At 40.3% G+C, this 12050-nt stretch overlaps 1 protein-coding gene across 2 annotated transcripts in view; it reads right to left on the reverse strand.

Moving 5' to 3' along the window:
* Positions 1–1196: 1196 nt before the first annotated feature.
* ADAT1 (adenosine deaminase tRNA specific 1) overlaps positions 1197–12050 on the reverse strand; it is a 36197-nt gene continuing 25343 nt past the window's right edge. The window contains exon 10 of one of the 2 annotated variants that reach the window (XM_036909312.2): positions 1197–3826. In XM_036909312.2, the coding sequence (XP_036765207.2) occupies positions 3781–3826 (46 nt within the window). In that variant the 3' untranslated portion in view covers positions 1197–3780. Of the gene's footprint in view, positions 3827–3857; positions 6039–12050 lie in introns of those variants that run through there. The other variant, XM_057493188.1, reaches the window with a different exon arrangement.

The following is a 12050-nucleotide window of genomic DNA, read 5'->3' on the forward strand; positions in this document are numbered from 1 at the left end:
GGATTGAGGGGTATTATGTTTGGTACCCATGGTGTGGGGGATCACAGGGAAAACAGTGTAGCACAGAGAAGGCAAATAGTGAATCTGTGGCATCTTACTACACTGATGGACAGTGGCTGCACTGGGGTATGGGTGGGGACTTGATAATATGGGTAAATGTAGTAACCACATTGTTTTTTCATGTGAAACCTTCATAAGAGTGTATATCAATAATACCTTAATAATAAAAAAAATGTAGTAGAGTAAAACTTTAAAAAAATCTAAAAAAAATAGAATATGCCTGGATTAGGAAGGGAGTTTTTAGACAAGATACAAAAATACAAACAATAAGGAAAAGACTGATTAATTTAAAACCATGAAAATAAAAACTTTTTAATTAAAAAGATGAAAACTTCTATACAAGAAAAAAGGTACTATAAGCAAAATTAATAGAGGCCACTGATTGGGTGAAAACGTTTGTAAAAGACATAAATTTAAGAAATTAATATTCAGAATAAAGAACTCTTCCAATGAAGACAGACAACCCAAGAGAACAAGGGGCAAAAGATAACAAAACGTCCTTAACTCCACTCAGGGCCATTGTATATGTATGCCATACTTGCATCAATTCTAGAGTGTGCCTTTCACAGAGACTATACTGTGAACAGTGCCCCCTTGAGTTGTGCAGTGCACAAACTCTACACTAAAAGATACAAACTTACACTGTATGGTTGATGGCTCTGTGAAAATGGAAAGGAAATGTAAACTATGGACTGACATTTCACACTAAGCAAACTCGCCAAATTAAAGTTTAAACATATAAAATGTTAGGGAGGATTTGAAGCATCTGGAATTCTCATAAACTGCTACTGTGTAAACTGGCACCATCACATTGAAAAGCAATTTGACAATATCCAGTAAAGTTGAAGATGCAGAAAACCCATAGTGCATTCTCTGTCTAGATATATATCGTAGAAATATCCCACCATGTACAAGAGACATGTACAAGAATCAACACGGCAGTCTTGTTTGTATGAGCAAGAAGTTGCTAAGTGTCCATCAACAGGAGAATGAAGAGAGAACGTGGTGTATTCATGTAAAGGAATACCATGGAGTTAAAATGAATGCACCAGAGCTACATATGTTGATGTAAATAAACCTCGAAAACAGTGCTGATAAATGAAAATAGCAAGATGCAGAATATTGTAAGCATGATATCATTTCTGTATGCAAAACAATTGTATGTACTGCTTACAGATACAAACTTACATAATGAAAGCATAAACCATGCAATTCAGAACAGTGGTTACCTAACGGAGGAGGGAACAGTATCAGGGAGGGAAGTGCAGGTTTTCAGTATGACTAGATGTGGTTTATTTCCTCAGAAAGTAAAACCCAAAGCAAATACAGCAAAGTGTTTATGTTCCTGGGGGTCAGTCTGGGGTCCTCTTTCTCCTATATATACATACTTTCTGGATGATTTTACCCTAACCCATGTCTTCAAAGCCTTTCAATAAACAAAAGAGGCCAAAATCCCCATCTCCAGCCTATTGTTTTCCTAAACCCCAAACCAGTCCCTCCAAATGCCCACTCTAGGTCCCTACCCATGGTATCACAGAAATCCTGAACTCTGCAACTGAGCTCACTGGCCCCTGCCTGCATCTCCTGTACTACCCCGTTCCCCCAAGACCAGCTCCTCTCCCTGGATCCTTTTTCCTGATACATGGAACCACGTGCCATCCTGGCACACTCATGGTAACCTGGGAGTTATCCTCATTACTGTCCCATCCTTGTCCCCTATTTGAAGTCAGCCAGTCAGCCTCAGCCTCACCAGCCTCTCTGGGTATTTCTTGTTAGCCCTCTCACTGCCCCATGGCTCCTAAAACTGTTATTGTGTGGGCCTTACATTTCTCTTCTAATTATGTTAATCCCCAACTGTGGGGTCCCTGCCACCATCCCTGCCCCTGCCAATCCATCCTCCTTGCTACAGAGGAGAGCAATGTTTCTAAAAATGCACCTTCCATCCCAACACCCTTTTCTTCAAAATCCCTGAAGTGCTGAGTCATCAGGATAACGGTGTTTTCCTCCACAGGATGTACAAGAACCCCTCGGCTGACATGTCCCAAGTGCCTCTCCAGCCCCTCCTGCACTCCTCGGGTCCAGTCACGTGGTGCTGCTCTCGTCTCTGACCTCTGCATATAGTGATTCTCTACCTCCAATACCTTTCTCTCCTCACTGTCCCCATACCACTGTTCCTCTTGGCTTGCTAACCCCTAATCTTTCTTCCTTTACTTCTCTGCTCAGGTTCCTGGGCCTATGAGATCTTCCTGTGCCCTCTCCCAGGGTATCAGACCTCTATTATAGCCATCCTCACACTCTGCCGTCGCATGGCGAAGGAACTTGCTCATCTTCCCAACTGGTCAAGCAGTGACACGAGGGTTATCCTCTATCCTTGTGCCTCAGGGGCATGGCACAATGCCAGCATAATGCTGGTGTTCAGAAGGCATATGCCTGGTCTACCTGGAGCTGAGAGCCTACTTAACAAGTGCTAATGCATCTCAATGTTGCAGCAGTGACTGAAATACAGTGTGACCACATTGAGGGAATGGGGCAGGTTTGTGCACCTGGGCACCAATTCCAAAGGCAGCCGGAGGATCTTCTTCAAGCAGAATTTGGAAGAAGGCAATATAAATTTTCTTCTCAAAAGACTCTCTTCATTAGACTGAATGTTGGTATGTTTTAAAAAGTGCAGTTGGTTCCCCTTTTCATCTTTATTTCCTTAGTGAGCAAACAACAAACCTGATGGTTGACATGGGTGAGGCAAAGCCACAGGAGTTAGGTAGGAGAATCTATAAATACCTCCGTCATCAACAGCTCCTCTTCCTCGCCTCCTTGGCTGCTGGGAGGCAGCTGTTGCTTCCACATGTGGAATGGAGAGGCGCATGCTAGCAAATGTGCAGATGCCTGTATGCGCAAGAGGCTCCACAAACATTTGCCCAGTAGGCTTCTAAGACAACCTCTTAGGTATATTAGCAAAAGCCCTGGAGATTGGGGTTAGCAAACTGGAGAGAGTCATTTGTGAGCTGAAGTGGCGGAACAAGGCTGGTGTTCCCCGTAAGCCAGGCACTGTACCTGAGGTAGGCAGCCCTCCTCATAGCTGTGTGACACGTCATGTCATCTTCCCCAGACCTCAGTGCCGGAGGTGGGGGGTGTGGTGGTGTTCTCCTTTCAAAAGTGAGGACACTAACACTCTGACAATGTATTACTTACCTACCCAAGATCATCACCACCGGTACAACTTGGAGCCACAGTTCAAACTCCGGTCTACAGCCCAAAGCCACCCTTGTTCTGCTAGAGCAGAGTTTACGAATGAAGGCCTGTGTCTGTATGTGGCCCCTACACATGTACGTAAGAAACTTTCTTGTTTTTGCTGAAAAAATTCTGAAGATCTGACAACAATCAGCTGGAACAAACTAATGGCCCCTCATTGGGCAAGGAATACATTTCTCAGTTCATTCCACCTGCTTTAAGTTTCCTACTCCTGGAAATGCTGGGTTTGCAACCTTTGTACCATAGTTTACTTTTGTAAACTTTTGTACAATCTTTTACTTTTGAACAGAATTCTTCTAAAGTATATGCAAGAAAAATACTAACCCATGTCGGTCCTCATCTTTCACAAAAGAGGCAAAAGGTTGGGTTGCCCAGTCTGCCTACGTCAGTACAGGTGAGTGAACACTGCCGTTTGGAGCTGCTTGAGGTGCACTGCCGCTCCTCCATCACCCCGAAGCCTTGTTTCTCCCACTACCAGTTCCTGACGTGCTGGGAGAGAAGGACTTTCACAGTGGCTCTGGATAAATGAGGAACAAGAAGTACAGCATGAAAATACAGGCTGAAAAGGCACTCAGCAGATGTCAAAACCGTCCAAACTGGTAAAATGTCGGGGGTGGGTGGGAGTGGGCTGCGAATGTACACTGAGAAGAGCTCTCTTCCTTCTCTCAACAGAATCTAAATGAACGAAGAAAATAGGGGTGAAGGTAGATTGAGTGTGCATCTTTTGTTGGGCAAAGCTTAGGTTGTCTGCAGTTTAATTTCTGAGATTTCCTGAGAGGTTGCATATAAAGGTCTTGTTGTTGAACTGAAGAAAGATGCTGGGAACAGGCTCTGTTATCCTGCTCTGTTGTCAGGTTGGTTTCACCACCAAGGGGCCCACCGTACCCCTCCCCATGGAGACACTGCTGGGTTTCAATGTGCTTTTCATTCTCTTGGCCGCCTGAGCAAACAGCCATCACTGTTTCCACTGTGAGCTCTTCTCCTTTTGGAGCCAAGCCCGAGTTCAGGGAACATGTGCTTGAAACCACCATTTGGCAGCCTGGGTCCCCACTTGGCGTGACTTTCCACCTTTGCCTTTTTCCCATCAAGACACTTCCCTGAGTTTGGAGATTGCAAAGCAGTGCTGAACACGCTTAGGTCTCAAAGCTAGTTCCTGATCCTCCTGGTTCATTGGGTTGAGGGACAAAAATTCCATACCCAAATTTGGAACCCAGGTTACTAGACTAAGACAAGAATGATTTCCACCCCTCCCTTGTTACCAAAATGACTAAGGCCATATGTATCTCAAAGTGCCAGGGAGCTCAGTTTCCTAGAGAAAATTTCTCTTTGCATCTAAGTTTGCAGTTAAGAATTTTTATGAGAAATCCTACCTCAGTTAAAAAAAATTAAGCATCCTAATCTTCATTTTGTACAACAGGCAACAGGTTAGAAGTCAGAGATTAAATACTTCCCCCAAATCCACACAGGAAGTAGTGGCAGGGTTGGTAGTAGATCATAATTACTTGAATATCCAGATTTTATTCTAATATACCAAGTAATTAATAAGGAGTAGGGTTTTTTTAAACATTTAAAATATTGAGGTATAATTATATAAATAAAATGCACAGATCTTAAGTGTAGAGCTTAATAAAATTTTTACATGCATGTAATCAACACTCCAATCAAAACTGTGTGTCCATTGTCCTAGAAAGTCCCCTTGGGCCTTTTCCCACTCAACTTCTATCCCATCTTCCTGCCAGACGACGACAACCACTGTTCTCATGTGTATCCCCTTTGATTAGTTTTGGGCCCCCAATTTTAAGAAATAAAAATGCACTTGGCCTGCAGCCCTGAAGTGTCTCTGCAGAACTCCTCACCTCCGGCCCTTCTGGATCACTAGTCATACTTGAGATTTGTTTTGGACCCATCTGAACAGCCTTCCAGGAAGTGAGTCTCAGCCTCAGTGAGGCATAATTAGGTTTAAAGGGATTCACACTTACAAGATGTGAAGGCTACCTATGATTCGTCAATGAGCAGTATAAGAAGAACCCTTCTTTCTGGAAAAGAAAGTTGCTTTCTCCAAAATATCTGCCTTCTTGCCTCCCCTTGTGCCTCACCACTCCTCCAGGAGAGCTACCTTGCTTCCATGGAGAGAACTGCTTGCGCCCTTGAAAAGCAGCAACATACGCAGTTTGCTAGTTTTGATAACCTTCCTGCTGCACTAGGACTCCTCTTCACAGCTCATCTGACTTCCCCAGACATCATCAAAGGACAGTGGGGTTGAAAACGTAGCATTGTCCTAAGCTATTTAGCCAGCAAGGGAACTGAGTTTTAGAAACTGGAAAACTGGGCTCAGGCTCATTTGGAACATTGTCTTAAAGCCAAAAAATGTTGCCAAGGTCCAGGTGGAGGCAGCTTTCCACCAGCCACAGGCCCAACCAAATCAGACAGGCCTGCTTCTCTGCCAACCTGAGTGCTGGCAGCCAGGGCGGGTCATTTGCGCCACAGCAGCTTCGTCTCCCGAGACAGTGAACTAATGTTTGGCATTGGAAAACTCCATAAAATAAGGCATTTAACCCCATGTTTTCTGGCAGAAATGACTACATGCAATATATACACAAAATTATTTAAATCAAGCCAAGTTGTTAAAATTTAAAGAAAAAGAATAAAAATTATGCACACGTAATCATAATATTAGAACCCACCTGTGAACACAGAACAAAGAAGCTATGTTGGAAGTGTAAACTTCCCTGAAAAAGAGCCAAATTCCACAAGACTTTTTGTTAATAAAGAGAGAATCCCATGAAATTATTAGCAGAGCTGTCTAAAGCATGATGGGGGAGTCCCTCTTCCCTATGCCATATCATTTATGAGTATTTTCTGGTGTTTGTACAGCTTGAAAATTTCTAAAATTTATTTTAGGTACTTACATTAATACGGTTCAAAAATTTTTTAAAAATTTTTATTAAGGTATTATTGATATACACTCTTATGAAGGTTTCACATGAAAAAACAATGTGGTTACTACATTTACCCATAGTATCAAGTTCCCACCCATACCCCAATGCATCACTCTCCATCAGTGTAGTAAGATGCCACAGATCCACTATGTGCCTTCTCTGTGCTACACTGTTCTCCCCGTGATCCCCCACACCATGTGTACTAAACATAATACCCCTCAATCCCCGTCTCTCTCCCTCCCGACCTGCCCTCCCACACCCCTCCCGTTTGGGAAACACTAGTCCCTTCTTGGAGTGAGACTGCTGCTGTTTTGTTCCTTCAGTTTTGCTTCATTGTTATACTCCACAAATGAGGGAAATCATTTGGCACTTGTCTTTCTCTGCCTGGCTTATTTCACTGAGCATAATATCCTCCAGCTCCATCCATGTTGTTGCAAATGGTAGGATTTGTTTCTTTATTATGGCTGAATAATATTCCATTGTGTATATGTACCACTTCTTCTTTATCCATTCATCTACTTATGGACACTTAGCTTGCTTCCATATCTTGGCTATTGTAAATAGTGCTGCGATAAACATAGGGGTGCATATGTCTTTTTGAATCTGAGAACTTGTATTCTTTGTGTAAATTCCAAGGAGTGGGATGCCTGGGTCAAATGGTATTTCTATTTTTAGTTTTTTGAGGAACCTCCATATTGCTTTCCACAATGGTTGAACTAGCTTACATTCCCACCAGCAGTGTAGGAGGGCTCCCCTTTCTCCACATTCTTGCCAGCATTATTTGTTCTTAGTCTTTTTGATACTAGCCATCCTTACTGGTGTGAGGTGATAGCTCATTGTGGTTTTCATTTGCATTTCCCTGATAATTAGTGATGTGGAGCATCTTTTCATGTGTCCATTGGCCATCTGAATTTCTTCTTTGGAGAACTGTCTCTTCATATCCTCTGCCCATTTTTAAACTGGGTTATTTGCTTTTTGGGTGTTGAGGCATGTGAGTTATTTATATATTTTTGATGTTAACCCCTTGTTGGATATGTTGTTTACAGATACATTCTCCCATACTGTAGGATGCCTTTTTGTTCTGTTGATAGTGTCCTTCGCCATACAGAAACTTTTTAGTTTAATGTAGTCTCATGTGTTCATTTTTGCTTTTGTTTCTCTTGCTTGAGGAGATGTGTTCAGGAAAAAGTTGCTCATGTTTATATTCAGGAGATTTTTGCCTATGTTGTCTTCTAAGAGTTTTATGGTTTCATGACTTACATTTAGGTCTTTGATCCGTTTTGAGTTTACCTTTGTGTATGGAGTTAGACAGTAATCCAGTTTCATTCTGTTACACGTAACTGTCCAGTTTCGCCAACATCAGCTGCCAAAAAGGCTGTCATTTCTCCATTGTATATCCACGGCTCCTTTATTGTACATTAATTGACCATATATGGTTGGGTTAATATCTGGGCTCTCTCATCTGTTCCATTGGTCTATGGTTCTGTTCTTGTGCCGGTACCAAATTCTCTTGATTACTGTGGCTTTGTAGTAGAGCTTGAAGTTGGGGAGCATAATCCCCCCAGCTTTATTCTTCCTTCTCAGGATTGCTTTGGCTATTCGGAATCTTTTGTCATTCCATATGAATTTTAGAATGATTTGCTCTAGTTCATTGCAGAATGCTGTTGGCATTTTGATAGGAATTGCATTAACTCTGTAGATTGCTTTAGGCAGGATGGCCATTTTGACAATATTAATTCTTCCTATCCATGAGCATGGGATGTATTTCCATTTATTGGTGTCTTCTTTAATTTCTCTCATGAGTGTCATCTAATTTTCAGAGTATAGGTCTTTCACCTCCTTGGTTTGGTTTATTCCTAGGTATTTTATTCTTTTTGATGAAATTGTGAATGGAATTGTTTTTTCCTGATCTCTCTTTCTGCTAGTTCATCATTAGTATATAAGAATGCAACAGATTTCTGTGTGTTGATTTTGTATCCTGCAAATTTACTGAATTCAGATATTAGTTCTAGTAGTTTTGGAGTGGATTCATTAGGGTTTTTCATGTACAATATCATGTCATCTCCAAACAGGGACATTTTAACTTCTTCCTTGTCGATCTGGTTGCCATGGCAAGGACCTCCAGAACTATGTTGAATAAAAGCGGGGAGAGTGGGCATCCCTATCTTGTTCCCGATCTTAGGGGAGAAGCTTTCAGCTTCTTGCTGTTAAGTATAATGTTGGCTATGGGTTTGTCATATACAGCCTTTATTATGTTGAGGTACTTGCCCTCTATACCCATTTTCTTGAGAGTTTTTATCATGAATGGATGTTGAATTTTGTCAAATGCTTTTTCAGCATCTATGGAGATATTCATGTGGTTTTTGTCCTTTTTGTTGATGTGGTGGATGATGTTGATGGATTTTCAAATGTTGTACCATCCTTGCATCCCTGGAATAAATCCTACTTGATCATGATGGATGATCTTTTTGATGTATTTTTGGATTCAGTTTGCTAATATTTTGTTGAGTATTTTTGCATATATGTTCATCAGGGATATTGGTCTGTAATTTTCTTTTTTTCTGGTGTCTTTGCCTAGTTTTGGTATTAGAGTGATACTGGCCTCATAGAATGAGTTTGGGATTATTCCCTCTTCTACTTTTTGGAAAACTTTAAGGAGGATGGGTATTTGGTCTTCACTAAATGTTTGATAAAATTCAGCAGTGAAGCCATCTGGTCCAGGAGTTTTGTTCTTAGGTAGTTTTTTGATTATGAATTCAATTTCGTTGCTGGTAATTGGTCTGTTCAGATTTTCTGTTTGTTTCTGGGTCAGGCTTAGAAGGTTGTATTTTTCTAGAAAGTTGTCAATTTCTTCTAGGTTATCCAGTTTGTTACCATGTAATTTTTCATAGTACTCTCTAATAATTCTTTGCATTTCTGTGGTGTCTGTAGTGATTTTTCCTTTCTCATTTCTGATTCTGTTTATGTGTGTAGACTCTCTTTTTTTCTTGATAAGTCTGGCTAGGGGTTTATTTATTTTGTGTATTTTCTTGAAGAACCAGCTCTTGGTTTCACTGATTCTTTTCTATTGTTTTATTCTTCTCAATTTTATTTATTTCTGCTCCAATCTTTATTATGTTCCTCCCTCTACTGACTTTGGGCCTCATTTGTTCTTCTTTTTCTAGTTTCATTAATTGTGAGTTCAGACTGCTCATACTGGATTGTTCTTCTTTCCTGAGGTAGGCCTGTATTGCAATATTCTTTCCTCTTAGCGTGGCCTTCACTGAGTCCCACAGATTTTTGCGTTGTTGCATTATTGTTGTCATTTGTCTCCATATATTGCTTGATCTCTGTTTTTATTTGGTTATTAATCTATTGGTTATTTAAGAGCATGTTGTGAAGCCTCCATGTTTTTGTGGGATTTTAAATTTTCTTGGCCTAATTTATTTCTAGTTTCATACCTTTGTGGTCTGAGAAACTTGTTGGGACAATTTCAATCTTACCGAATTTACCGAGGCTCTTTTTGTGGCCTAGTATATGATCTATTCTTGAAAATGTTCCATGTGCACTTGAGAAGAATGTGTATCTTGTTACTTTTGGGTGTAGAGTTCTGTAGATGTCTGTTAGGTCCATCTGTTCTAATGTGTTGTCTCTGTCTCCTTACTTATTTTCTGTCTGGTTGATCTGTCCTTCAGAGTGAGTGGAGTGTTGAAGTCTCCTAGAATGAATGCATTGCATTCTGTTTCCCCTTTTATTTCTGTTAGTATTTGTTTCACATATGTAGGTGCTCCTTTGTTGGGCACAAATAGATATTCATAATGGTTATATCTTCTTGTTGGATTGACTCCTTTTATCATTATGTAATGTCCTTCTTTGTCTATTGTGACCTTCTTTGTTTTGAAGTCTATTTTGTCTGATACAAGTACTGTAACACCTGCTTTTTTCTCTCCATTATTTGTATGAAATATCTTTTTCCATCCCTTCACTTTTAGTCTGTGTATGTCTTTGGGTTTGAAGTGAGACTCTTGTAGGCAGCATATAGATGGGTCTTGTTTTTTTTTATTCATTCAGTGACTCTATATCTTTTGATTGGTGCTTTCAGACTATTTACATTTAGGGTGATTATTGATAGGTATGTACTTATTGCCATTTCAGGCTTTAGATTCGTGGTTACCAAAGGTTCAAGGTTAGCTTCCTTACTATCTAAGAGCCTAACTTAACTCACTTAGTATGCTATTACAAACACAATCTAAAGGTTCTTTTTTTCTCCTCCTTTTTCTTCCTCCTCCATTCTTTATGTACTAGGCACCATATTCTGTAGTCTTTGTCTATCCCTTGATTGACTTTGGGGTTAGTTGATTTAATTTTGCATTTGCTTAGTAATTAGCTGTTCTACTTTCTTTACTGTGGTTTTATTACCTCTGTTGACAGCTATTTAGCCTTAGGAACAGTTCCACCTATAGCAGTCCCTCCAAAATACACTGTAGAGATGGTTTGTGGGAGGCAAATTCTCTCAGCTTTTGCTTATCTGGAAATTGTTTAATCCCTCCTTCAAATTTAAATGATAATCTTGCCAGGTAGAGTATTCTTGGTTCGAGGCCCTTGTATTTCATTGCATTGTGTATATCATGCCACTCCCTTCTGGCCTGTAAAGTTTCTGCTGAGATGTGTGAAGATAGCCTGATGGGTTTTCCTTTGTATATGATCTTTTTTCTATCTCTGGCTTCTTTTATTTTTATTTATTTATTTTTTGAGAGGGCATCTCTCATTTTTATTGATCAAATGGTTGTTAACAACAATAAAATTCTGTATAGGGGTCTCAATGCACAATCATTAATCAACCCCAAGCTTAATTCTCAACAGTCTCCAATCTTCTGATCTCTGGCTTCTTTTAATACTCTGTCCTTGTCCTTGATCTTTGCCATCTTAATTATTATATGTCTTGGTGTTGTCTTCCTTGGGTCCCTTGTGTTGGGAGATCTGTGCACCTCCATGGCCTGAGAGACTATTTCCTTTCCCAGATTGGGGAAGTTTACAGCAATTACCTCCTGAAAGACACTTTCTATCCCTTTTTCTCTCTATTCTTATTCTGGTATCCCTATAATGTGAATATTTTTCCGTTTGGATTGGTCACACAGTTCTCTCAATATTCTTCATTCTTAGAGATTCTTTTTTCTCTCTGTGCCTCAGCTTCTTTATATTCCCCTTCTCTAATTTCTATTTCATTTATCGTCTCCTCCACCACATCTGATCTACTTTTAAAACGTTCCATTGTATGTTTCATTTCTGATACTGTGTTCCGTAATGACGGGATCTCTGACAAGAATTCATTCCTGTGTTCTTGAATATTTTTCTGTACCTCCATGAGCATATTAATGATTTTTATTTTGAAATCTCTTTCTGGAAGATTCATGAGGTGGATCTCATTTTAATTTTTCTCTGGTGTATTTATAATTTTGCTTTGAACCAGGTTCCTTTGATGTTTCATATTTGTATGTGGTGCCCTCTAGTGCCCAGAAGCTCTACTCTTTGGAGCTGCTCAGCCCCTGGAGCAATGTCGGGGGTCACAGGGGAGTGGTGTTGGTGCCGTTTCATGAGATTTATTCTGTTCTCCAGGTGTATGCAGTGTGGCGCAGCCCTCTTTCCTGTTGCTCTTTCAGGATTAGTTGTATTAATTATATTTTTGTATTATATGCAGTTTAAGGAGGAAGCCCCTGTCTCACATATCACACTGCCATCTTTAATCCAATCTCCAATATGGTTCAAAATTTTAAAAATAAAAATTATAAAGGCTATTCAGTGAAAAGCCACTCTCCTACTCCT

Source organism: Manis pentadactyla, chromosome 15 (genome assembly GCF_030020395.1).
Source record: "Manis pentadactyla isolate mManPen7 chromosome 15, mManPen7.hap1, whole genome shotgun sequence".
Lineage (NCBI taxonomy): Eukaryota > Metazoa > Chordata > Mammalia > Pholidota > Manidae > Manis > Manis pentadactyla.